This window comes from Pavona decussata, unplaced genomic scaffold (assembly GCF_977016875.1).
Source record: "Pavona decussata unplaced genomic scaffold, jaPavDecu1.1 SCAFFOLD_84, whole genome shotgun sequence".
Classification (NCBI taxonomy): Eukaryota; Metazoa; Cnidaria; class Anthozoa; order Scleractinia; family Agariciidae; genus Pavona; species Pavona decussata.
Window position 1 is genome coordinate 2,648,629 of NW_028145502.1, and position 27,559 is coordinate 2,676,187.

General features: G+C 38.9%; 2 protein-coding genes and 1 long non-coding RNA gene across 3 annotated transcripts in view; 1 reads left to right on the top strand and 2 right to left on the bottom strand.

Moving 5' to 3' along the window:
* The window catches only part of LOC146475421 (uncharacterized), a 120,981-nt gene that overhangs the window by 74,072 nt on the left and 19,350 nt on the right, over window positions 1-27,559 (top strand). The gene's annotated exons all lie outside the window — the stretch shown is intronic.
* On the bottom strand, window positions 2,628-11,574 carry LOC146475428 (excitatory amino acid transporter 1-like). Its single transcript, XM_085115556.1, has 7 exons — window positions 11,063-11,574; window positions 9,904-9,946; window positions 8,670-9,037; window positions 7,230-7,463; window positions 5,745-5,939; window positions 4,297-4,431; window positions 2,628-3,931 (listed from the first exon to the last, which is right to left on the bottom strand). Exons 1-7 carry the CDS (start codon window positions 11,524-11,526, stop codon window positions 3,634-3,636), a joined length of 1,737 nt encoding a protein of 578 aa, XP_084971682.1. The 5' UTR covers window positions 11,527-11,574; the 3' UTR covers window positions 2,628-3,633.
* LOC146475429 (ciliary microtubule-associated protein 2-like) lies at window positions 15,190-26,725 on the bottom strand. The gene is made up of 12 exons (XM_085115850.1): window positions 26,562-26,725; window positions 25,805-25,892; window positions 24,174-24,258; window positions 22,944-23,029; window positions 21,438-21,560; window positions 19,696-19,833; window positions 19,002-19,145; window positions 18,159-18,219; window positions 17,884-17,990; window positions 17,647-17,775; window positions 16,822-16,946; window positions 15,190-15,867 (listed from the first exon to the last, which is right to left on the bottom strand). Exons 1-12 carry the CDS (start codon window positions 26,609-26,611, stop codon window positions 15,807-15,809), a joined length of 1,197 nt encoding a protein of 398 aa, XP_084971976.1. The 5' UTR covers window positions 26,612-26,725; the 3' UTR covers window positions 15,190-15,806.

A 27,559-nucleotide genomic window follows, 5' to 3' on the forward strand; every position in this document is an offset into this window, starting at 1 on the left:
AAAGGAGGTTAGTTTTAAAGAAATTATGGCGCTGCGTCAGTGGGGTTGAAAAGACGTAAATGAAAATACTCAGGCTAGCTTTGTAGCTTTGAGGCCGGAAGCACCCACACTTCGGGACTTTATTCATTGCATCAGAAACTTACTACTGGCAAGTCTCGGGCGTGGAAAAAATTATTGCGTCACTATTCCATTTTTAGGGTCTATTATTTCTAAGAACACGGCTATTGATTCACGATTATAACCCTTGACTCGATTCGAACTACTCTCTAAATAACGTAGTAAGCACACTGGGCTATTGGCCAAATCATTTCTGAGTAGCCGAGGGAATTTTCCCAGATAGAATAAACAAATGATGAAATTTTTGCCCCGCCTCACCCTGGCCCTGATTTGAAGGGAGTTTCCCAGAATGTAAGCAAAACGTAGAATAACCGGAAATGATGAAATGTTGGCTTCTCTTCTCGTGACCTATGTCGCTAGAGGTATTTAAAGAAATTTGTTTTGTTTTTACTTTCATTCTCGGACTTAAAAATGTTTCTAACTGCAATTTATGTAATGGTTTCAGCTGATTCTGCATGATTTGAGTTTTGTTCTTTCGTTATATTTCGCTCGCTTTTTTCTGAACGAACCAGCGATGTCGATTCGTTTACGTACTAATTCGCTGTTTCGTGATCAATACACTCGACTAACCGTCGTTTGATTTATTTGCATTTCAGTGTGTGGATGAGAAATTAAAATCCTCAGTCAAGTTTGAAAATTCAAACGAAAGCTTTCAAGCATGGATTGCATATTTTACTTTTTGCGTCTTTCCCGGGACACACTCCGACTGTGTAAACAGTGTTAAAGGGAGGGATTAACGGTTCTGCGCATGTCCATGAATCAAAATTACTTTTTCGCCTTTGCTCGCTATGACCCAAGCCTGTTTAATTTTAATTCGTTGTTTTTGAACCATTCGGAAGGGAATAGGTAACTCGGGTGGTAATTTTTTTTAATAGTTGCGTTATTTCGCATGCAAATAACTGTAAACACATCAACCGTGGAATAAATCCTACGGGTCAACGCTAAATTTAATATCGACAATATGAGTACAATCCACTAGCAATTTCTGTGAATTTTGGTCTTCTGTCATTTTGCTTGGACTAATTATAGAATGTGATTACTGAAGTAAATATGAGTGGGACTTTTAAGGCCATAAAGTTGATAAGAAAGAGAAAAGCATTTAGATTCATGCACATGCACTGAAATGTGAACCCCTCCCTGGCAGGCTTTCAGGCGACTTTCGAGGACTGATTATGAGCAGACTTTATTTATTTAGCTAGCCTGCGAGTCAGTTTCATATATTTTTCGAAATTAAACATGAGGGCGTTCGCGAAACTCCGGCTGTAGTACCGATAGGGATAACTAACCTGCCATCATTAACCCTCTCTTTTGTCTCCCTTGAGAGATACCGGAAGTCCAAGGTTTAATTATATATTTAAGAATTTTCTTTATTTTGTATTGTTACCTGTTTGATATACAGGGCCATTACCTCTTTTCGTACCAATTGTTTAAAGTGACCTCCAAGCTCTTACCGGTAAGTTTCATACCAGGCTACAGGTTTCAGTTCATGGCAATCATTTTACAACAATCAATCAATCAATCAATCAATCAACTTTATTTATCCAAGGTAGAGATTAAAACTAGAAAGCTTATGGGGCCGTGCCAAAAAGAAAAAGATAAAAATACAAAACTGTCATCATTATCATCATAAAAATCAGTAACTAATTTACATACTACAATTTTACAAGTAATTGAACAGCGCTCAGAGGTAAAATGAAGCGGCTGATCCTCATGTCAACTTTATTGTTTTCTTCTAGGCAGCGCATGGTAGTTGGCAATGTTGCGGCGCCAAAAACAATAGGAGGATCTTAGTTTATATGTTTAGCCTCAACAAAACTATAACTACAAATAAATGCCCCTTATACATTGAAAGGGTATTTACATCGATCACAAGATCAAAAAAACTTTCAAAATTTCCTGACCCTCGCTCTATCACTTGATGCATATCTCACATAAGAACAAAATCTAATCTCTCACTGCACAATGGTAATGCTGATTAAATTTACTCCGAAAATGCCATGCTAATGCATTTTTCGACGCGAAGCTGACGCAAAAATAGTGGAAGAAAATGAAAATTTCGCCGGTTGTTTCCCCTACGAAAATGCTAGCCGACCATGTTTTACATTATCACGACAAATTTGCTTCTTCGAAAACAAGAGGAATATAGTTTTCCAGCGTTTCAAAATCTAAAGCTATGTGTCTCTTGATGAGACTTTGTTACAGGATTTTCTTAAAGAATTGTGCAGTTTTAAATGACATAGAATTCTTATGACAATTCAGTATGAGTGAAACTTTGTTTTTGTGAATAATTAAGGTGGCCGAATACAGTTTTTTAGTGTACAGGTGTTAGAAGACGTTATTTGGAAACTATGTATTTCTGGACGCCCAAAATTGGTATGGTGTAAGACTATTACTAAGAAGGAATGTATTTTCGTACGTCTTGTTGAGCTAAGTACTGTTTCCATGGCAACGCAGCAAACTATTAAACGTCCATAAATAGTAGGTTTCCTTTGTACTCATTATATTTTTTCCATTTTTTGTATCCAGAACAACTCACAAAACACTGACACAGTTGCACTATTTTCATGTAATTTTGACAGAGAGATCTCCTGCAAATATTGATTTTGCATTTTAATGTTTTGTGAAGATATCCTCTGTAAGATTTAGGTTTCTCTTTGTAGGCGAGTTACGCTTTTAGGATACTATTTTCATGCCAAATTTCAGGGAATTCTAATGAGCGGTTCCTTAGAAAACGGTTCATTTCCACGAAAACAACCAGTCGCAATTTTTTGGTCAAATGCGCATGCGTGGTTTTATTTGGGTTTCATGGCAAAGATGAAAAGCATGCGAAAGGTCTTGGTGAATGTTTTTTTGCTCGGAAAGAAAAGAAAAAGAGTCCAGAAACGAGAGACTTAGTTATTTGGAATCAAAACTTAACTTTATTATCCATTTCATGTGAAATTGAGGGATCGCTTTATCGACCGCCGTATTTGCGTACCACAACCCTAGCGCGCGCTTAATAGCATCACTTACAGAATCTGTTAAGCGCGCGCAAACTGTGTTCAGCCACCTTAAAGAAGCTGCATTATATGACACAGTTGTCCCAATACTCCAAGTGTATCTATATTCAAGTAAATTGATATTTCTACCACGCCTTTTGCTAAGTTCTAATGAAATTCTATTAAGCGGCCACTTGGCATTTCCCCGAAGGTGGCTTATTAATATGAGTTCGACTGTAGTAAAATGGACAATTTGGAGTCTTGTCATTTTAAAAAGCGAAGATATAGTTCCGTTAAGTCTGAGAGCTTACAGTCGTTTGTATGGAGACGGGCGGTGTGTGCCTGTCTCAATACAAACGTCTATAGAAAATTTCCTAAATTTACGCAACTACATCTCTGTTACTTTATAACACGAGACTCTCAACTGGCTTGGCTTTTTTTACTCATTTTAACGAGTTCTTTCCGACAGTTGCAAACGATTTTCGTTACCTGGCCTACGATCAAAACGTCAGATTACCGTGATCTATGAGACCGCATTTTAAAATGTTGTTTCGGTGAGGGGCGGTTTGTCATTGCTGATATTTTCATCAAAGAATTTCTCCTTATCGTCGTTCTTATCATCATCATTATCCAATGATCGATCGCGAGTTGGGACACTACCAAGACCTTCATTCTTCGGTGTGTACGACACACCCATCGCATACAGAGGTTGCCGCTCGCCTTTGCCGTCACGTGGCTCGAAATCTGTCTGAAGAAGATCGTCACGTGACAAGTGCTCCACGATTGCTGCGCCGTAAGAGTCGCCCATGATGTTCACGATGCCACGTAAACGATCCCTGGAATGAAACAGTGAATGAACTTGTAAAGGGAACAAATGAATGTTGTGCCGCTAGCACAAAGGACACCAAATGATATATCAGATAATCAACTCTGCAGAAACATAAAAATATCGTAATATATCAGTTCATATTTCAAGACGATTATCAAACTAAGCAGAACAGAGTAGTTGTGACGAAACACTCTTCCTCAGTCTTGTTCGATATACTACGTGAAATCGGCTAAAAGAAGTTTCAATATCGCAGTAGAATGAAAACTGTATCGAGATTATGTAAACTTGCATCCACCCCTGAAGATCTGCAGTTTGTTGAGATTTCAAGATCCAAGTTCTTATATTAATGAAATACCATGCAGGAACACTTACAGTAGAACATCAACAGAGAATAACAGAGCGATGTACTCTGTGGGTAAACCCACAGCTTGTAGGACAATCACCATGGTAACCAAACCTGCCTGGGGAATACCAGCGGCCCCAACTGATACTGCTGTGGATGTTAAGCTGTGTAATGGAAGCAAACAAACAATTACATTGAGCTTTCTTTAATGGGGGAATTATTAATAGACAAGCCCTCAAGACTTTCTCTGCTTTAGATAAGATAGATACATAATAGATAAGGATATGGTCAAGTTAAGAACAAAATAAGCCAGACCTCTTCCTTTCCTTCACCAAAACGTGTCGGTCTTACAAGACGAAAGATGAATTAAAAAACTGACTTGCGAGATGGACCTAAGCTACAAGAACTATATGCATTTACAACCATTCCATATCATGTAATCCACCGCAGTCAAATCTCGCAACCATGCAAGTTAATGTGTGTGCAATCACCCGAAACCAATTAAAATCTTTGCGGCCAACTATTGCAACCAAACATCTTAAACCGCAAAGATTACAACCAATACCCTGGGACAATCGGACTAACTCTATACTGCCTTCAATCCACTAACGAAGCAACTTTACTTGTGCAACAACTCCACTGCAACTAATCAATACCTTTCGTGTTCTCTTACTTTTGTTCTGTTTCGTTTGTTTGTTCATTTGTTTCTTGTGAGGATATTTTCAAATCCTTCAGAAAGCCTCACTCTTACATTTTACTCTCGCTGTTGTCAGGGGCACCCAACGACAGTTTTCTCTCAAATCCTTTGAAACGCTATTTTAGGCTATCTGTAGTGCCTTTAAAGCATTATAGGTTTATTTTAGGCAACGCTATAATATCTTTATCTGTTCGGTCATTCTAGGGGAACTTGAATCTTATCGAAATGACTAGGGCATTCTTGTCCATTTCCCGAAAACCTCAGGTCTTATTTCCTTTCCGAAAATCTTAGCTAACCTTTTTTCGGCACCCGAAACGACATTTTTATCAACCCGAAAACACTAGGCCTTAAATTTCCCATATCACGAAAGTTGGTGGTGAAAATTCCCTTTAGAAAATTGTAGGGGATTAAAGGCCCTCCGAACAGATAATTTGCCGAAACGATCCGTTGGGTGTCCCTGTGTTGTGGCAACAAATATAATCATTCTTATGGAACGGCATTTCGAAAATCTTCGCGATATCTGCCAATCTCGTACCCAGAGTCCTAAGGCTCTTTGGCCAGCGGTTGGTCGCCAGGAGAGATTCTGGGGTACAGGTCGGGTACAGGGAATTTTATTACCGCAGAATTTCTGCGGTAAAACAACGGAAGCCGTTACATGGCTAAAACAGAGCAGCCAATCAAAAAAATTAATTTTTTTGAATTCTTCAGAGTCTCTCCTGGCGCCCACCCGCTGACCAAAAAGCCTGAGGACTCTGGGTACGAGATTGTAATTCACCGTACCTTGTTATGATGACCTCTGCAATGGTAAGTTTGATACCACTGGCCTGAGCAATGAACAGGGCAGACACTGCTTCATATAAGGCTGTCCCATCCATGTTCAGTACAGCGCCCAGAGGTAAAATGAAGCGGCTGATTCTCATGTCAACTTTATTGTTTTCCTCTAGGCAGCGCATGGTGGTTGGCAATGTTGCAGCGCTAAAAACAACAGGAGGATCTTTATTTATATGTTTAGCTTCAACAAAACTAACTACAAATAAATGCCCCTTATACATTGAAAGAACACAGCAAACTTAGTATTCACTGAAAATTTGAGGGTGATTTGTTAAGTATCTTTGCGCGGTTTATGACTATGCGGAAAAGCAGATCTTAGCAAGGGCTATTGAAATCCAAAAAGAAAATTGGGGTAACCACGCATTTTTCAGAGATTAGTAGGCACCACCCATAGGAAACCTGAGTATCTCGAGATGCGCAGAAGGTATGCGCAGTAACAAAAGTAGGCACCGTCCTTAAATGGTTTTTGAGCATTATGATTTTGCAGAGGATATACGGCTGAGTGCACGTGGCAGTCATTGCCACCAAGTCATTAAAAATTTCACTGTTTTTGAAAGTACATTCATCATTTCACACTGATATTCATCCTGACTGTACAAAGTGCAACATGTACTTTTAGTTCATAGTGTTCATTTGTTCGTTGTGTATTGTTTGATAGAGCGGTTTCCAATTGAGTGTCGTAAAACCAAAACCAAAGTAATTACTCTGGCCCATCGCAACAGATGTAAACAACACAACATGCCAATCAGAATTCGAAGCAAGTACATGTGACTGGCGCCAAGCGCGGGAAAACGCGTGCGGCCAAAACACGATTGGTTTTGGTTTGATTCCCATTGGTTGAGAAAGTGGTGCGATTTTTGTTGACCAATCACAGAGCGTAGTAATGCAAAACCAAAGGAAAAGCGAAATTACTTCCGTCACTCATTTGAAAACCGCTCTATATGGTAAAGACGCAAAATGTTGACAATGACGTCAGCAAAGATTTTCGTATAGAGACAGTAATGAAAATTGAAAGATCTAAGCTTGCCAAACTATACTCAATTTTGATACAAAGAGAAATCATACGAATGATTTTAAGAACCGTTCTCTGGCTAAGGAAATTAATAAAGCAAGTTAAAAACAAGCACTCTTTTAGGAAAAATTATATAATAAAATGGGTTTACCTTATTTTTATTCCATCGTATTATTCTTTCATATTTGTATTTCAGCGTCTTTTTAAAGTCTTTTTAATCGCTCAGTTTTACCCGTCGAAGACTGTAAATCAGGTAATCGAAAGCTTGTTTAATTTCTTTAAAAACTTTAGCCCAAGAACGGTTCTTAAAATCATCATAACTCGTCCTAGCTATGGCCCACTCATACATTTCAACTTCTTAATCCAGTTTTAATTGAGTTACTTTAAAATGCAGCCCAACTAACAAAAGCCATGATAAATACCTTGATGCCGTTCCAATCATAGTAACGATAGCTCCATTCATTCGCATCATAAACTTGAACGGATTGGCGCGCACCACAGCGAAGTAAATTAACGGTAGGACAACGAGGAGGTGAATGCCGAGCCCGCAAATCACAGTCAGCGTGTACATGCCTAGCATGCCGAAAGAGTCCAAGATATTGTCCACTGCGGCGATGTTAGCAGCAATTAGGCTGCAAATTCCGATAGGCGAGAACCTGAAAGTAAAATGATAAACAGTGTTGCGTTTACACAAAACTGGCTGACCACTTGATCAATCCAAATAATACAGTACTGACATGCTGACCTTTGAAAGTAATCATCACTAGAAGCGAGCTCGTGTGAATACCACTAACCGCGAAAGAAGCGTGCGAGCCAGCCGGCCAGTCACGATTGATTTTGCTTTTACTTCTAATTGATCGAGAAAGCGGCGCGAGTTCCTATTGAGGAGAAATGAAATCCAACGCGCAATCACTTTCGAAACTCAATTGAAAACAAAAGGCCATTTCTCAAGTTGCTTTGAGCCTCATTATGAAAGCGAGGCTTCGTGCATAGTTTTTGTTACGAAAACTAGTTTTCATTCATGTGCAAACAAAACTTACTTCCCTGTAAAAAGCTTTGAACTTAGCCTCGCTTTCATAATGAGGTTCAAAGTGACTCGAAAAACGGCCTATTAAAAAGAACTCCAAGTATGTAACAAGTAATATCCAATTCAGTTATGGTCCTTACAGCAAGGCGTAACAAATTACAGGATGTGTTCTCCCCAGCGCTTCTACCTTGTTCATCATAATGAATTCCTTAGAGCTGCCGAACGGTTTACAGTGTATTTTGTTTTCCCTCCAACAATAATAATAAATAAGATCTTTCAACAGGGAGCCCACGTCACAAAATGTGGTTTTCAGTGAAGCCCTGTATAAATCTAACGTAAGAATACAAAAAAAGAAATTACAAATAGAGCTATCTAAAAATAAAGAATAAAAAGGATAAGATCGATAAAAGAGTCTACATGTTTCTAATAAGACGTCTAAAAACTAAAAAATTGGAAATGTTCCTAATGCCGTCTGGGAGAGCGTTCCAGTCATCTACCGCATGACAAATAAGAGGATTGCCAGCTGTTGCGAGGATGTTACTATTAAAGTTATTTATTTATTTATTTAAATAAAGCGGTGCCGACCCCATGAGCGCTTTGATTGCGGTTTACAGATGTTATTACTAAAACGAGTGTTATAGTCATGAATGTCTTTAAAATGATTAAAATTAAAATTTCAATCAATCAGACCATTCAAGGACTTAAAAACTAAGAATAGGCGATGAGATCTTCGCCTTTTTTCCAATGTATCTAAACCAAGTAGATCAAGGGCTTCTGTTGTAGTTGCTGATGAATGCTTTCAATTGGCATTCATACGAACAATTGAAAAACTTACCACATGACAAGCTTAATCATTTTCAGAACAATCTCATTCAAGGCGTCGAAGAAGGATCTCATTACCGCTCCTCTCTCGCGTAGATTCCCCAGGAAAGCTCCAAACACAATAGAGAACACTACAAGTCCCACGACATTCAATGTTCCCTTGGGATCTATCATCAACCCTGCGGGTACTAACACCGTAGAGGGTCTTTCGTTGGGATCTTTAGACACTGTGGTGAAATTGTCAGTTCCATTGTTGAATATTTGCATCTGCTGTAACTGAGACGAGTTGAGGTTCTTCACATCCACGGTTATATTATCAGGATCGCCTCCATCTTTAATTTTAGATTTGCTGTAAATGACTTCATCATATTTCGTTCTTTTCTGTAGTCAAAACATTAAGTACAATAAATATAACGCGTAAAGCATAAACTCACTTAAACGCATGCGTATAAAAGGGCAAATCTGGAGGTCATGAACAGAGTTAAACAGGTTTCTCTTCAATGAATCGATTAGGAGTATTACTAACGGCTTCTTAGATATGAGGCTATGCAAACTCAATTTGCATTGGTAATGAATACCCTGGGGATTGTGTAGATGAGACTTTAAAAGAGGTTACATGTACTCCACCCCATCACTCTACTCGAGGCCGCAAAAGGGAAGGGTTGGCAACCCACCATCCCACCCATTCGAGTAAGTCGGGATTGATCCTCATAGCGCCCATCTTCGCCTGGTCTTGGGCGTGTCCCAGCCCAGAGCGATTCTCCATACCTTATTACCATATCATTAATAACAATACCCAGGGTAGAATATTACACTATACAGCTTCTCAATGGCCAAGCAGCTTCCAGCCACTGCGTTGCTTTTCCACAAGTCAGGCAAATTTTACCCGCCCTCGCGCGTCTTCACACCTGACTATACTTTAAAGGAAGGAGGGAAGGCTCGTAGACAGCAAACGCCAAATGACACAGACCAACTATGAATCAACGATCCCATCGAAAGTCCAACATCCTGATTACTACATCACCGCGCGTCCACCAAATATCATCATCATCGTCATCGTCATCGTCATCATCATCATCATCATCATCATCATCATCATCATCATTATCATCATCATCATCATCATCATCATCATCATCGTCATCATCGTGATACAAGATACAGTAAGGGTAAAGCAGCTTACACGAAATACAAGTGGTGCATATGGCCGAAGAGTAACGCAAAAGAAAACTCTTATTATTACACACCTGACGAAATGTAGCTTCCACGATGTTACTTGGAAAGCAGCTTCTGTTTGAAGAAGACGAAAGCTGTGTTGAAGTTAACATATATATTCTTAATTGTTTGGATATTTTTGTTTGCGGAGATATCGGGAGGAGAGGATGGAAGAAAGAGCTGGGTTTAGTGTAGGAGAAAAGGTTTGTTTCTTTAAGGATAAGGTGCACTGTGATTCATATCTGTGGAGAGAATCTTAAAGTGTAACCTTTCAAATGATGCTGTTTATAATCAGCAGTGAAGGAACATGTTTCTGCCTTTTGAATCTTTGGAACAGATCCTGAAATGTAGGTACCAAGATAAAAACTATTCGACCCCACTTTCCTGTGTATCATGTATATTATTCTGAACAAGTCGGCTTAAAGTTTTGAGTCTGGTGGAAAATTATTACATTGAAGTCTTGTTTGTCGGTTTGTTTTTGAACTGGCATCCCTGTGGAATGAAAGAATTATGATATCTTTACAATGCAAACAGAAGTTTGCAACTTCTCATGGCCAATATGTTATCACACCAAACTATACTTACCAAGTTGAGATGACAGAATTAAGAATTTACTATGCGAAATGAAGTCTTTTTTTAAGGAATTTCTTTCTTCCCTTAAAATGAATGCACCCAATACTCGGTACGGGGCAATCTCTTTCTCCTACACTGCAGGTTCTTGAGGGGTTTAGTTTGCTGAAGGAACCAGTTCACCATTGCCTGTTCCGAAGTTCAAATGGAGATTGGGGACGAGTTCTTAAGTTTTCATTTAATCAGAAATTGGAGTCCATCACAAGAAAGATGATATTAAAATTAGACAGTGTACCAAGTTTGCGGTTCTGTCGTTAGATTGCAACCATATAGAAGGCTTTCAAAAGTTGGAAAAATTAGAGACTGTACGGATTTGGGGGACGCCATCTCAGAATTAGACATTTGTATGGAATTTGGGCGACCTTTGTCAGGTCACAGCCTAGCTGGTTACTACACGGTGAAACATAATCAAACTTTATAAAATTACTAATTTTTGTGTGATCTTTCTGGCGATGGGGTTCATTTCTTCGTAAATCGCAATTTGAACAATGTGTAAAGTAGGGCCAAGGCGCTTTATGAACTTCGGAACGGGCAATTGATCATGAGGAGATGCTTTCTTACCTCAAAAGATCTAAGAATGCATCCAGGGGTCGGTACGGCGAGATTTCTTTCTCCTCCACCGGTTTAGCTTGCGATCCCGGTCGTATTACGGTTACGACGACAATGCCTATTATAACCGCCAAAACGGTTGTACATAGATAGTAGATCACAGCTCGTCTGCCAATTCGACCACTTGCCTTCGCATCGATTCCCGCGAGCGCGCAAACAAGGCTAGCGACTATCAATGGCAGAACCAACATCTTAAGCATGTTGATGAAAAGCTCACCAGGAAATCCAACCAAAATTAATGTCGTCTTCTTTTCCACTGGGTCTTCTATCCTACTCACGGGATCGTTGATAGAGATACCGATGATGAAGCCGATAATTACTCCTAGCATCATTAAGACAAGAAGGATCTCTTGACGAAGTTTGCGCCCTAGAGCGCGACAGCAACGCATACAGCAGTTTCCTCTTAATCTAGGCATAACGGAAGTCCTGAATAACAAATAAAATAAGTTAGACAAGTCAACAAAGAAACTACTATATGATAACGACTTAAAGAAAATGACTTCTCTCGAACGTAAAAATTACGTAAAATATTTGGGTATTCTGGTTTACAGTAACCTCTCCTGGCGATACCACATAGACTATATTTTATCAAAAATAAGTCAAGGTGTTGGGATTATATCGAGGCTTAGGCATTTTCTGCCTACAAATACCCTTTTAAGAATCTACCGTTCCTTAATTGAACCTTACATCTCTTATGGATTAGCTGCCTGGGGACAAGCTGCCGCTTCTCATCTAAACAAAATTCTTCTGCTGCAAAAACGAGCCCTTCGTCTGATGTACTTTTCTGATAGTAGAACTCATGCCATCCCTCTGTATGTCAGTTCCGGTCTTTTGCCTCTGAATATGCTCTATTTTAAACATATTGCTACTCTAATGCGTGATATTTTTAGCCATTGTGCTCCTCCAAAAATCTCTGAACTGTTCACTCGTTCTGACCAGATCCATTCTCACTAAACTAGATTTTCAGAGTTGGGTAATTTTCGTGTCCAACTTTCAAGACTCAACCAACAGCTGCTGTCCTTTTCTAGAATTGGAACGAGAATTTGGAATAAAATTCCTCCTCAACTACGAGCGTTACGTAAAACACTTTTCAAGCGTAAACTGCATGAATTGCTCTTACAGGTAAAGGTTCTGGAGACTGGGGAAGTGTATGTTGATATAAACGCTGTAACTCGTATCAATCTTATATCTATTAATTCTTTTCTCTTTGTTTAATGAATCATTTCTATTTTGTGCTGTTAATTCTCTGTTCCTTTTGAGCGTGTAAACAACTATCAATGCTACCCACCTCGAATAGCCCTTGCTAATTGTGGGTATCTAATATTGTAATAAGTCTTCTCTTATAATAAATTGTTGTTGTTGTACTTTAATAGGGAAATAAAGTACACGGTAGTATACTATACACTGACCCGCAGGTCACTGATGCTATTCTTGGCAGATTAGTTGAATCGCTGTGTGTAAGTTTAATAGACAGGCATCATAAAATAACAAATACAACAAAAATAATTAAAGGTGGACCGATACCAGTTTTTCAAATCGATCCGATACGAGTACGAAATTAACCGATATTTGGCATTTTTTCGATATCGATATTGTGACGTCACATGTAAAATTTTTCTGTGGCGTTGTCAGCAATCTCGTACCCAGAGTCCTCAGGCTTTTTGGTCAGTGGATGGGCGCCAGGAAAGACTCTGGGGAACTGGAATTTAATTTAAATTTTTTGATCGGCTGCCCCGTAACGGTTTGCATTGTTTTTCCGCAGAAATCCTGCGGTAATAAACTTCCAGTACCCAGAGTCTCTCCTGGCGCCCATCCGTTGACCAAAAAGCCTGAGGACTCTGGGTACGAGATTGCGTTGTCGCCTGGACCGTATGTAAAAAATATTTACGTCATCTTCAAGATAGTGCCCAGGCTACAAACGAGGTAGATTTAAAATATTCAACATTCTACGTTTTGAATGGCTATACTCAAGTTTTTAAAACTTGTTGTAAAGAACGAACTTTAGTAAAATTATTGCATAAACTCAAAACAAACAAGCCACTCTTATTTACGGAAACCAATTTAAACATTCTTCATTGACAAAGGCGAGTTGCCGCGGTAATACAAAAACACCCGTTTAATAACGGATTCATGATAAAAAAAAGTATACATTGATAGCAAGGCAGTATTGTGCTTAAAAATTGTAAGGATATTAACACCTTTCTAAAAAATTGTAAGGATATTAACACCTTTCTATCTGCCAAATTTCGATTCATTGCCATTCGCTTTGTTCAAGTTATTTCGAATAAACCATTTTTCCTCGTTAAAGCTTACCCCTGAGGCTTCGAACTGCTTGAGTGTGAAATCAGCCTTGCTCTTTTTTGCTTTATTTGTTCGTAGTTTCACAGGTTGAAGTAAAGAATAAACTGCTGAGTTGGCTGGTCTTGAAGTTTTAATTGTTGTTCCCTTTAATGAATGACGTGTACTAAGAGCATTACTTTTCGTTAAAATGGTGATCCGTAAAGAAAAGGCGTCACGGTCAGTATTCCGATGCGTTGTATGACCCTCAGTTCGAAATATATGATCCTACCAAATAACTCAAACGAAATACCAATGAAGAGGAGAGGTACTACACAATGTCGATGTTTTCAAGTTTGCAGTTACCAGGATTGTTTAAGATTAACTGCGCGCTTACATTCAGTTGATGCATATCTTTATTACATTATTATTACTTCTTATTGCCGTCCGCCCGAAACCTCAACATTCATTTCTTCCCCTAGTGGCTAGTGTATTTAGATGATAATGCAGATTCTACACATTAACTTACCGTGTCACCGGCAGGGTCCGGAAACTTCGATTCGCATAAAGTTTTGAGCAGTCGGAGAGGTATTGTGTCTTGCCCTGGACGCCAAACGTACAATTAGCCAAGGGAGGTGACTGTTTGTTAATACTTTAAGAAAGGGTGGATTGAATTTGGGGAAAGAAAATTTGCATATACTGCATATCATATTAAAACCGATCAACTGTATCACGTTTGTTTAACTGCACATATTAGCTCCTTTTAAAAGCAAATTAATACATAGTACAAATTGTTGCACGTCGACAAACGGTGCGAAATAACAACTGCCTTTCAGGAGTATGAGCATGCAATGCTAACGGATATCGACGCAAGTGCAACTTACGATTATATTGCGAGTTCTAATTTGTGTAAATAAGCCAGTGCCCTTCTGTCACGTGACCTCTTTGTCTTCATTCTTTCACCAAGATAATGAACCTACGGTGAAAGCTCTGTCTAGCTCGGAGGGCTTATTTTATTTTCAGGCTTTGAGAAGAGGACGCTAAATTGAGAGTGGAGAAGGAGGGCTGTTTTAAATCATGAGATCTGCATGACCAAAACCAAAACGACCAACACGAAATTCTATTTCAAAACTGAATAAACATTTCAGTAATGGTCACAATAATACAGTACAACAATGACAATAATAATCGGTTAGTAATAAGTTTCAGCACATCGAAGACCAAGTGGTCTGTAAAGACAAATTGATCGACAAGGAATAAAGTTAATTCCTTTTTGATAATTCAGCCGGGCATCATTACGACCTCCCCTCGATCTTTGATCATTGTTAGTCACGTGGTCCAAAGGGTCACGTGGTACGTAAATTACCCGCGAGGAAATTTATTCATTTCTGCTGACGAAGTCCTTGTGACAAGAGCTTCAGAACGTGTTTAATTGTTAGTAAGTTTTAGTCTCTGATCTGTGGAAAGGAATTCGTGCGTCAAAACTTGGCCGATGTTTTGACCATTGGTTTGCTTGAGTTTGGACGTGTATCTTTTGTGCTTTCTAACATGAGAGAGGGTGGATTATTAGCGCTTTTACTGTAACTGAAACCATTGCTATACTGATGCCTGGGCTTCCTGTGGTCCCTACTGCGCGCTATGTTAAGAGATTTCAGTAGTCGATAACTTTGATCTTCTAACATCGGTCGGAACAGGCTTAGCTTTCTTAGTTTTTTATTTGGCTTGTTTGGCTTGCTTCAGATTTTTCTTCATTTTCTGGATCGATTTCGGAGTGCTGTGCGCCTTGCAAATAACAACACAAATAAACAGAAGAAATAATATTTTATTCATCGCAGTTGACGTATACATTATTATTCCCTTTTGGTGTGAGGTACATTAAAAAAATTCCAAAACAATACTGTACAATTATTTTTCTTCAATAATCCAATTTGATTCACAGATTAAACCTCTGACTTTGAAAAAAATTGTCTTCAAAAGAAGGTAGTCAGAAATGTTAGTCACCATTTAGGAAAAGACATTTTCGGAATTCGGCAACTTTCATTTCAGGATAAAAAACAATAGGTGTAGATGGGGACAGAAAGAAGAGAAAAGAGTTAAAAAACATCAAAGAATATTGCAAATGTAATATCTTCCAATTTCTCTAAGAACTGAAGGTAATTAAGATCTCGCCAAGTACAAAAGAAGGCCGTATAAAAATATTTCCTGGGAATAAATCAAACTGCATTTTTTATGCTTTCTTGGTAGAAAAAAATATGTGAAAAATTGTGCTTTCCAAACATGCAATTTAAGTTGTATTTCACGACAATTGTAACTATAGCGACGGGGGACAGATGTTCCGTAATTGCCAAAATGTTTTGTATTTCATTAGATATCCTGTGTTTGAACTGTGTTTCGTAAGGACAAGTGCTTGCTGCAATCTTCACTGTGCATCAATGGGAACCATAAAAACTTTGTCGACCTCTCGAGGTTTGATTCGTTCCCTGCAAGAAGAACAAAGAATAGTGCCAATTACTCACATTTTCGATGACTTTTAGAAATCATTTCGTGTGGTATAACATGAAACATCCTACCGCTATCTTAGTAATAGTAATAAGTGCCAGTCTCTGTAAGAGGTCTACTACTTGTTCTCGTCTGGTCTCGTAGCTCATTCGATAAAGCAACGGACGATCAAATCCGGAGGTCGTGGGTTCGAGTCCCGCCGAGGTCAAAAATTGTTTCCTTTGCCTCGTGCGATCTCCCATTTCCTTCCTAGGGCTAACGCTCTGTGGGAAATTTTCACTTAGCACTTTAATATACACTGCAGAGCTAGTTCTCTGATCCATCATTCTCTGAGAGGTTTGCCTCCTCCCTGAACCGTGTGTCCGTTCAACTTCTGAAAAAATGCTATAAAACACGCCGGGGCTTGTACCATGCATGGGTCCATTGAGAGCCTGGCTGGAAATTTCTACTCCTGAAAACCTTAACTTCTAGTTTCCACAATTTTATTGGCTTTCAAATTTGAGTTGACACAGCAGTTATTCAGCTAGCAAGAGTCAACATTGCTAGATAAACAAGAAAAGTGAGGTTTGAATCCCACTGTCTCTTTTTACTGCTAGATAGAGGGGTGGCTACGCAATAGGCTATTCATGTTGCTGTGAACCTCGTTATGAAAGCGAGGCTTAGTGCAAAACTTTTCATATGAAAATTAGTTTTGTTTGCATATGAATGAAAACTAATTTTCATTACAAAAACTGTGCATGAAGCCTCGCGTTCATAATGAGGTTCAATGCAACTCGGAAGTGGCCTTTATATAAAGACACCATCTTTTGAGGTTGAGGAAGCGAGATTCAGGCAGAGACCACCATTAGTTTGTGTTTTGGTAAGTCCTGTTCAAGTAAAGTAGTTTTGACAACTTCCCTAACTGAGACACTGCAGGCAGCATGGTAGCAACTTACGTCAAGTACTTGTCCCTTATCAGATCGTATCTCTTAGTTTTGGAGTTAAATGCGCTACTGTGTCCATTGGCGTGTTGAGCTTTGCCGTAACGATCAACATCATACCGTCCTGGGCCAACGGGATTCTGGAGATCAGAAGGATCGATATGAGTTAGTTTTCAACAAAGCTTTAGTGGATAATCATAAATACTTGAGGCTGGTTTATTATACACGTACACGCACAAGGAAAAGGTGAACACTGGCACAAAGAGAATTATTCAGAACGTCCAGCGATGAGCACAAGCAATACGTGAGTCTGATTTTTCGGACGCTGATAATTGTTGTGCTGATAATTGCTGTATTCCGACGCCAAACAACGACGCAACAAGAACAAGCAAAAGAAGAGATATTTCCATCTCTATCGCTTGCAGCTGTACTCCACCTTTGACTACCGCCGCAACGGTTTACATCTATTCCCTTGCACTCGTGCTTGGTTTACCCTGGTTTGCACGAGCAACGTAACGAAGAAAGCACTTTAGCGCAGCTGAACTCAAGAAGAAAGAATTATTTTCTTTTTAATTTTTATTTTTAAACAATTGGAATCGGTCAATTTCTAACGATACATTAGACCATTTACAAGTTGCTGAGGTTCACAGCACAGGTTAATGTTAGCCTCAAAGTGAGGCTCAAAGTAAGCCTCAAAGTGAGGCTAAGTGCCAAGCTTTTTCAGACAAAAATTAGTTTTGTTTGCAAATGAATGAAAACTTATTTTCATTATGAAACGCTAACCTCGCTTCCATAATGAGGTTCAAAGCAACTTGGAAATGGCCTATAAAATATACTTACCGTGCTTCCAAGGAAAAACCGTCTGGCATGACGATCAAATCTTTCAGCAGTTGATCCAAAGGGTGGTCTCACAGACGCTTCAGGCTTGGTGAGCTCCTGGGGCGAGTAGCTACCAGGTCCGGGGTCGCTCTATCAAAGACAAAATACATTAATAAATTTTAGAAGCTGACTCGAGATATGAGAGATAGCAAAAACCCTACAACATATTGAAAAAAATAATATAGCTTATCTACCTACCGGATCTCTCGGATATTGACTCAGTGTTGAGCAATATATCCTGTTCGTTGGATATGGCGGAAAACGCTGTACCTTAAGGAATGCACCATGGTGCTTTTTATGCTTGTCTGAAAAAAACAAACAAACAAACAACAACAAATAAACAAACAGACAAACAAACACAAAACAAAACAGAGAACATGTAGCAAAAAGGAAAGTGGAGAAAAATTTTACAGGAAGTAATTTTAATTTGTTTCAAGTGCTACTGTATGATAAAAACAGCCCGGTATACTCACCATTGAGTTCATGTAAAAATGATTTTAAATCATATTCACCAGGGCCAAGAGTCTGCTTTGACTGTAAAATGAAAACAAATTCAACAAATTAGACATCTCAACAAAACCGACACAATGCTTACATGTAAGTTTGGAAGACATGTTTCGGATACTTCAGTATATTAATTATTATCCATCGTCAGTTCAAGGATGTTTGCATTATTTTTTTTTTAATATGAAATTATATGAAGCAGATATTGCACTATCGAGCTTGGTCCCAGGCCTCAAACGGGCAGTTCGGCTCGCTCGATGAGCGCGATTACGTCTGGGAACTGGGCTGAATGCAGCCAAAGTGTCGGTCATGTCAAGAGGTTCAACTGAACTCAGTCAGTCAATTAGTTCAGAATATCCGAAACGGGAGGTATTGTCCAAGTGGAACAGTTAAGGACGGTGCCTACTAATAAGGAAGTATTTTTGTGTGGTTTACTACTATGCGGGGAAGGCAGATCTTAGCAAGGGCTATTGAAATCCAAAAAGAAAAGTGCGGGCAACCACACATTTTGTAGAGATAACTAAGCAACAATTATTCTAAAAAACAGTAAAATACAAAGCAATGTACGGCGGTTTTTTTTATCAAATTGAAACTTTATTATCTCTGAAAAATGCATGGTTACCCCCAATTTTCTTTTTGGATACCAAAAGCACTTGCTAAGTTCTGCCTTCTCCGCATTGTTTTAAACCGCGCAAAAATATCCCTGTATTAGTAGGCACCACCCATTGGAAACCGGAGTATCTCAAGATGCATAAAACGTATGCGCAGTAACAGAAGTAGGCACCGTCCTCAAAAGAAATCATTAGACTTACCGGTAAGGCAAAGTAGCCGACTGAGATCGGCTTGTTTCTTTCTCCAGTAAACAGATCGTAAGGGCCTCTTTTACTAACAACTCTCGCTTCCATCTCATCTGTGAAGCTCTTCATCTCGTATTGTCCAGGACATAGATGACTTCCCTGTTTATTAAAAAAAAACATGACTTAGACTTGCAACTGTAAATTATGCGTGCCTGTTGTCAGTCACTCTTTCCCTACTGAACAATTTTCGATCTCGGTTGCAACAATATTTTAGACCAAAACCGGGCTCAAAAACCATACCCTTTGGCGCTGCACATAACTATCTAGCTGATATCGGCGGAGTACCTTTTTCAACGCGCGTTTCAAGTAAGCTGCGACGATACTCCTTCGATTGTCACAAACTCTTGCTTTTTTTCTATTTCACACACGACAATGACAGACAATTGATTCGCTTTGTGTAGTTCAGGTCCCAGTTGTTCAAAGAGTGGATAATTTTATCCACTGGATAGGTCGCTATCCGGCAGATGAAATGTGTGCAAGATTTTCCTGATAGTCCTATGATTTGTGGATAGAGTAGAAGCATATGTCGTTAAGTATGGGATTGTGTGGAAAACTTGCTCCGCTGGATAGTGACTTATCCAGTGGATAAAGTTATCCACTCTTTGAACAACTGGGGCCAGGTGTTTTGACAACCAAACAAGTTACTTACCACTTCAGGAAGTTGTCTTTTGTAAGACTTCCCAGAATCCAGCAAGCCCACGTTGCTCACCGACTTCATTTCTTTTTCTTCAACAACAGCGCTGGGTATTCCTCCTTTTCCGTAAGTTCCTGGTCCTGGTACTTGACTCTACAAGACAACATGGATTTAAAACTTTAAAAAAGGATGCGGCTCTACAGTAAACACCAACGAGACCTCTCAGTCCTTGGCGAAATATCGTCAGTCAAATTTGCCATTTTCGTTATTGTCTGCATTGCTGGACATATCTCGACATTTTTGGTGGCCTTTCACAGTCAGTTGATACAGTATGGTCGATCTGTTCCGAAAATTTAGTCGCAGAGCCAGAAAGTTCTCACAAACGGAACCGTATATTCTCCGACTTACTAGCTGTTGTTTACTTAACGAAAATTCTAGCTGACTTTTTTTTCCACATTTTTATCGATATTTGTTAACGAAATGAATTTGCTTTGCAGTTTTACGCAATTTGTTTAATGGAAAATTAAGATTTTCTTTACAACTAAATCTAAATTAATTTCTAAGGCGATTAATTAAGGCCTTCCCGGAAAAGATATCCAGGGAAATCTCTCTGAGAGGACACATCTTTGTTCCGGCTCGTCTATAATCAGCCTATGTGTTTATAGTAATAATGTTTGCGCATCTATTTGATAACTGGTTTTAATGAACGGGATTTAATAGAAACGTTTCCAGAAACGTTTTGTATGCGTTTTCATACCCTTTCGTTGTCGACGACTATATATAAACATCAAAAACACTACTAGTGTCACTCTTAACAAACTTGTGGACCCTGATTAGCTGCTTATACTCATCACTTTTTGCTGTCTACGTTCAAACACGTAAGAAATCGCCGTCTTCAAACATCTCCCTTTCGGTAAATGGATTTGAAAATCTCCACTAACGTATGTACAGAAGTTCCATACAACTGTTATTTTAAAACAAAATCCGTTTTTAAACCCCGACCCTTTTTCCAGTTTTAAATTTTCCAAAATCTAGTCATTCCACAGCTCTCTATAAAATAGTGCAACACAGACGAATTCAGTATCAGTAGTAAAAAAAATGTTCAACTTAAAATACCCCATATACCTTTTTTGACAAAGGCAAAGTGTCATTCCCTCGAAAACGAGCTACAAGGGGTTCGATCTCACGGGATTAAGGGAGGTAGACTCCCTCGCAGACGCTCTTTTGGCTCGTTACGCAATGTTTCCTCCTCAACGAAGGAAACGTGACGAGCCAAAAGATCGTCTGCGAGAAAGTTTATAAGGGAGGGGGCCCAATAGGCCTTATCACGGTTTTCGACGCGATTTTGACGAATAGGCAAACACGTGTGGAAATCCGATGTCAAATAATTTACATAAAACATCGCTTCTGAAAAATCTGATGAATTGGAAACTTTTGGCACTTGGAAAAGGATTTAAAGAAAATAAAAATTGGAGGGATGTAGCCGTGCCAGAAAGCATCCAGTCGTGTTTTGAACTTTCCATACATTTCCCTGTATTTTTTTCCCGCGAACTATTTTTAGGAGCAGTTCACGCCGGCTGGTTCGTTATACAGACAAATGTATGGAAACCGTGATAAGGCCTATTATTGTTTATGTCGATTCATACAGTTGATTAGTTTTGAAGAACCACTGTGACCACCAAAATTTTGCCTTCCGGTGAACAACACTGCCAGTTGAAGATAATTTATTTATGATTTGGTCCAAGTTAAACACAAACCAGTTTCGTGGTGTCAAATCTCGCTTCTTTTGTCTCGCACACTCCCCTTGTACTTCCCGGCTTCTTTGCCATGTGGTCAATAAAGTCACTGATGTTGTAGGTCCCTGGGCCAAGAAGTTGTTTCTGTTGTGCAAGGGAAAAATATTTTATTGAACAATTACCAGTAACTGACTGATTTTCTACGGTGCTTCTTTATGTAAATCATGCTGGGAGCAGTTTCCGAATCCGGGGCGGGGGGGGGGGGTGGGGCGGGGGAGGGGGTGCTCCATATAATCGACTTGGGAAGGCTCCGCCCAAAAGGGATAGGAATTTCAAGAGCTGAAGTATAGATAAGGGTATACTATAGGGTCGGAAAACGATCATTTATGTATTTAAAAGAAGACTGTTCAAAGACACCTATTTTTCCGTGGGATTTTCGAGACTCGTACGCTGCGATCGAACTGACGCCATCTTACCTGACTAGGGACCCCTCCTCCCCCTCGGTAGTTTAGACACTCTCCCCAGGTTGCGCTCGCCATAACAAACCAAGATGGCGGCTTAGATGGCGAGTGTCCAAAATAGGGGACTGTGAACAGTTTAATTTTAAAGGGTCTCTCAAAAATCTTGAACAGGACAATCTAATAGAGATCTAGTTTTTCTACTGCAGGTATGTGAACAGGGTACCATTTTCTATGGAAGGTAATATCGAAGGGTTCTTTTCTGCCAAAAATGGTACATGTATACAGTATTAATTAGCTTAATTGTAGTCCCCATCCCCCGCCTGGTTTCCAAATACCAGTATCTTCAGTCTGTCTGACCTTTGTGTTATAAGATCTGATGCAGGTTAAGTAACTACATTATATTTATATTAAATTAAGGGGGAGGTGCTTCGGAGGGGGGGAGGGTGGGGGGCAGCACTGATTTCCATATGACAACTAATCTTGTGTCACATTTCCTGGGAGTATTTTTGTGCATCAGCTTTCACCTAATTTCATAAGCTGTTACAGAAACACATTTATGAGTAAAATTTCATGAGGAAAATGGCCATGAGGGGTGCATGTGGGGCGTGTGGGAGGTAAAATTTTTAGGGAAGAGGGCGGCTGTGGGTCAAAATTGGCCAAATTTTGGAGGGGTTGAAAATTGGGCACCAGTAAAATCTGACCAGATCTCAGATCTACATAAGTTGACCTCTCTTAATACTAATTAATAATTCATACCAACTTCATTTACCCAATGTATGAAGCAACAGTAAGGAAAATTTGTAAAACTACATGTAGCAAAAATCAAAGATTAGGGAGTGTGTTCAATGATCTCGATTCCAGGCTCTCTTTCTTTTGCCAAGTTGGTGATGATGTCATCTGCCCCTGCAAAAAATCCACGGGGGATGCCAGATATGCATCCCAAAGATCCATTCATTCATTTGTTGATTGATTGTCCCATGCAATCTTGACTCCAAACGCAATTAGGAGTGTGTTATTTCTAAGTGGAATGCAAAAATTAAATAATGTATTTTGAGAATCTTCCCACCTGAAGCTGTTTCTTTTCCCATTGTTCTTTGTACAATAGATGAGGTATCTTTGCTAGGCGAGCTGTTTCATAAGCCCTTTCCCACCCTAATGAAAAACAAATAAAAACAAAAAGCTTTGTATAAATATCATGGTAAATTAAAACCACCACAGCTCTTTATTTAGAGTCTTTAGTTTATATGAGGTGTAAGATTGTTGGAATTTGAGGGCAGCATTGAACAAACAAGAAACAAGTTGGCTTCATTCAAAGTGGGAGGGGGTGATCACTGAAAAGGAACTATGCCTCATTCACACCAAGGCTTAAACATGTTTAAAAGCTGTTTAGTTAAATGCATTTTAAAATTGTTTCCTTCATGAAAGCTGCTTTTGGATTTTTGTCGACTACAGATTTAGCACAAATGAAAGCATAAGTTAAAGTTTGCTTGAATCCAATGGTTCAGTTTTCTGTTACCAATTTTCATTTTGTTCATTTTGTTAAACCTGGTTTAATTAAACATGTTTTGTTGGTGTGAATGGGGCTTAAGTAACAAGATTACAAAGTATAATGAAAAACTAATTTATAATATTACTGAATTTAATGTACCCTGCACAATTTATTGTTTCTTTTCCTTTCGAAGGAAATAACTAACTTATAACTAACTAAGTAAATCATAGACCGTATTTGTATTCTGGAACTGTAGCTTGCACACATCAAGACTGATTATCGGTAAACAGAGGAATCTTAATTTTATATTCCTCCACATTAGAGCCTCCTGCCCTCCTCTTTACAAGTCAAAGATCCAGAAACAATGGTCTATTAGATGTTAGTGTAAATCTACTAGTGTTCTATCACGAATGCCGTTCTCTGATTGGCTACGCTACTCGTTACCTATTCTGTGATAGATAGTGAGTAGCGGTTTTCAACAAAATGGCAGCCGCTTCGTCGCGTTTTCGAAGTGTCTCGATGAAGAAAGAGATAAATTACTTGTTTAGTTTTGACCGACTAGTAGATTTATACTAAAACAATTAGCTTATTCGCTCTTGATTTCTATGCATGACAGCTGATTCGGGCTACGCCCTCATCAGCTATCACGCGATAGAAATCTTGAGCTTGTAATCTAATTGTTAAGTAGAAAGAAGGAAATTCCACCAATCTCTCCATAGGCCACTTTACAATAGAAAATTAAAAAATCCTATGTTGAGAATTTTTTATGCATTGAAAATATATTGTACTATTTTTTATTCTCCTTACCAGGCCCAGATGATCTCTCAGATACAGACTTTGGGTTGAATCCACCCACATCGATGTTGTAGGAGCCAGGTCCAAGACACCGATTCTAAAATTATAGTACAAAAATAAGTGAAAATGTAGTTTTCATTATTTTATTTCATACTAATTTTATGAATTTATTCTAGTTGTATCCAATAGTTATTGGATTGTATATTAAATAGGTGTATCCAATAAATTATTATTGGATTGTATATCCAATAGTTGTATCCAATAGTTTTTGGATGGATTGTATATCCAGTAGTTGTAACCAATAGTTGTTGGATTGTATATCCAGTAGTTGTATTCAATAATTATTGGATTTTATAAAATAGCCAGGGTCAAGCAAGCACTGTGATTTGTAAAACTGAGTTCTGTATAACTGGACAATGCACGAAGCATATGTATGGTGTGTGCATTATAATAATTATTGTACATATGCCGGAGCACAGTACGTCAGATTTTTTGCCTGTGAAAAATCTGACAAATTCAGAGACAGAATGTGCTGTCACTCCAGCGATTCGCAAAGAACAGTCTCTTGTACTGATGTTTCCAGACTTTTAATTAACTTCAACTTGTCTCTCAACTCCTTAAAACTTAAACTTGACTTGGAGTTAACTTCTTGAACTTGCTTATGACGTGACGAAAAACTAATTAAAAACAGTTTGACTTTGTACTTGATTGCCCTGTCGCGTGCCTTGTCGTGATCGGCAAGAGCGCGCGCTATTAAATTACGCGTTATCTCGTGTAAGGAGAAACTTGACGTTGATTTATTAAAATTCGCACTTGTCTGAGGAGTTGCGATTGTTTATATTTTATTTAAGAAATAAAAAACGCGCTGAGTGCATTGTTAAGTTATATAAGCATGCGGGAATTTTTAAGAACACAAGAGAAGTGCACAGGGTACGGCTCGTGCCTCTCTGCACTTCTCGAGTGTTCTTAAAAATTCCCAAGTGCTTATATAACTCAACAATGCACGAGGAACAAGTTTTTTATTTCTTTCATATATTCAGTTTTTGGATATTTATAAATACTGGTGCTAATTGTATAGATCAATAATTGCATTAGCAATTAATAATTTTTAAATGATCTCTGATAAATACCACCAAGTATTGATTCATTCGGTGGCCTCTGACTATCTGATATTGCCCAATGAGACTGGAGCGAGCTGATGAATCAACTGGCATGGCCATGCCAGTAGGTAAATGTATCTCCTATGTACCAGCTTGCTGGCTTCAGTCTTTTTAGTCAACTTTGTTTTTTCCCTTCTCTAGCTAACCTGCAATCAGGCATTCTTTTTTCCGGGGGAGCACAAAAGTGTGGTGGTGCGAGAGTCTGCAGTCCCAACCCGCAATAGCGCTCCGCACCACACTTTTGTGCTCTCCTGAAAAAAAGGACACCTGATTGCAGGTTAACCCTTTACTAACTTACCCAATTAGCTTACAGTATGCAGCAACAATTAGTTGCTGCCATTAACCTAAAAACAGCTAGGTCTAACCTATGCATTTCACATTATCTTAGATGTGAGATACATGTATATCATGCAAGGGTAAAATCTACTTAGATCATTGTTAATTTAATCAGCTAGCTAGTGCCTTTTTTAATGTGCAACCTACCACTTCAGACATGCATTTCTTGTCATAAGCAACTTGAGTAATAGTTCCTGGTGTTTTGCTTTTGGGGTGGATACCAGCAACGTCAAACCTTTACAAATAAAACACATTATGCAGTATAATTAAACCTCAGGAAATTTTTTAGTAATTTACAGAACAATCAGCAAATATGTAACTATTAAAAAATACGCAGACGGGCTGGTACAGTCTATAAAAGTTTAAAAGCTCATTAATATATTTTTTAAAACTTTTACTTTATAATCTTCAAACTCTATTTCCTGTATTCAGTGTAGATTTAATAATATTTTTCACACTGTTTTATACAACTCTTACAAAATCAGTATCAACGCTACAGCGATCGCATTTTGACCGGGGTCTCAAGAGTTTGGAATTTCTTCTGCCAATAAATTGAAAATCTAAGAAACTCGTTGTGATGGTATTCACTTGAGAAACTTATTGTCGAGCAAAGAATAAGTTCATTGTTTTAAAACATTCCTCAACAAATTGACAAGCGGATTCCGCGATTAGCATCTATTAAAGAGAGCGAAAAACCACGGCACTCTTCGAAAATACCTCAAGGGATCTGAGATCGAAAGTTTTCCTGATGATCGAAAATTACTTCAATGTATATTAAATTAAAAACAAGCAAAAGATACAAACATAGGTCTTATTGACAATTAAATCCCGCGTAATTTTCGTCTCATCAACAAGACATGGAAAAGGACGCGGTAAAAATACACGCGTTTTCTTTTTTGTTTACCTGGCCGTTTGTACTCCAAATGGTGCCCCTGCAAATTTCTTCTGCGACATATTCGCTGAGTTCTACTTGTTTCCATCCATTTATTCCAAGACAGTCTTCAAATCACATCGTTTGATTCGGCTTCTTGACTTGCGGTGTGAAAGTAAATTGCTTAGCAACACCGGAAAGCGCTAGACGACAACTAAAGCGCTGATTGAAGGCGCGGTTACCTCGACATCCGGATAATTCATCGGCTCCGAAAACTGAATCGGAAAATCATCGGCTCACCAAAATATTCCCGGGCCCAGTGGTTCAAAATTAAGCTAATCCTGGATTAACGTGAACTTTGATTCGAGTTTAATTACTAACAAAGAAAGATTCGTCAAAGAGATTCTTGTCCCTCAATTTTGCCTTAGACGTTTCTGTACCGTTAGCTTAAAATTAGCTCTTAGCAACAAAAAACCTCCATTGACTTGTAATCGTGGCCCCGAATATTAATTATTGGACTTGTTGTTCCTACGAGCAGCGGAGTGAAATGTGTACAAGACCGCTTCTCGATGGAAATGAGTTAAAATTGAATTCCGCTTGTGATTCAACACAATCTGCAGCACGGCTGAACCTGCGCGTCGCGCCATAGCTAGCTGTGAGAGCATGAGGCTCCTTCGCTTTCAAACAGCTTTCGGTGGCCGGACTATTGTGCTATCAATAAACAAAGAATGGTTTATTTATGGAAACATTCCGAGCGCGCGAGTGAAAATGAAATTCTCTGTTTAGCGCGTAACAGAGTTCAACACGCATCTGTGACGTAAAACTAATCAAAGGCGGCTTAAAATAAGAAAGAAAGTGCAGATCGAAAGGAACTGTCTTTCACTTTTTTTATTAATGGACCGCTCCGTGGGTAACGTTTCAGCTCCAACGTGCAGTGCAGGGGAGAGAAAATTATGCAATCTTGGGACCGTCGACTATATAAACAAGCAGCCCGTACGAGTTGTGAATTCACATAGCAACGATAACAACCT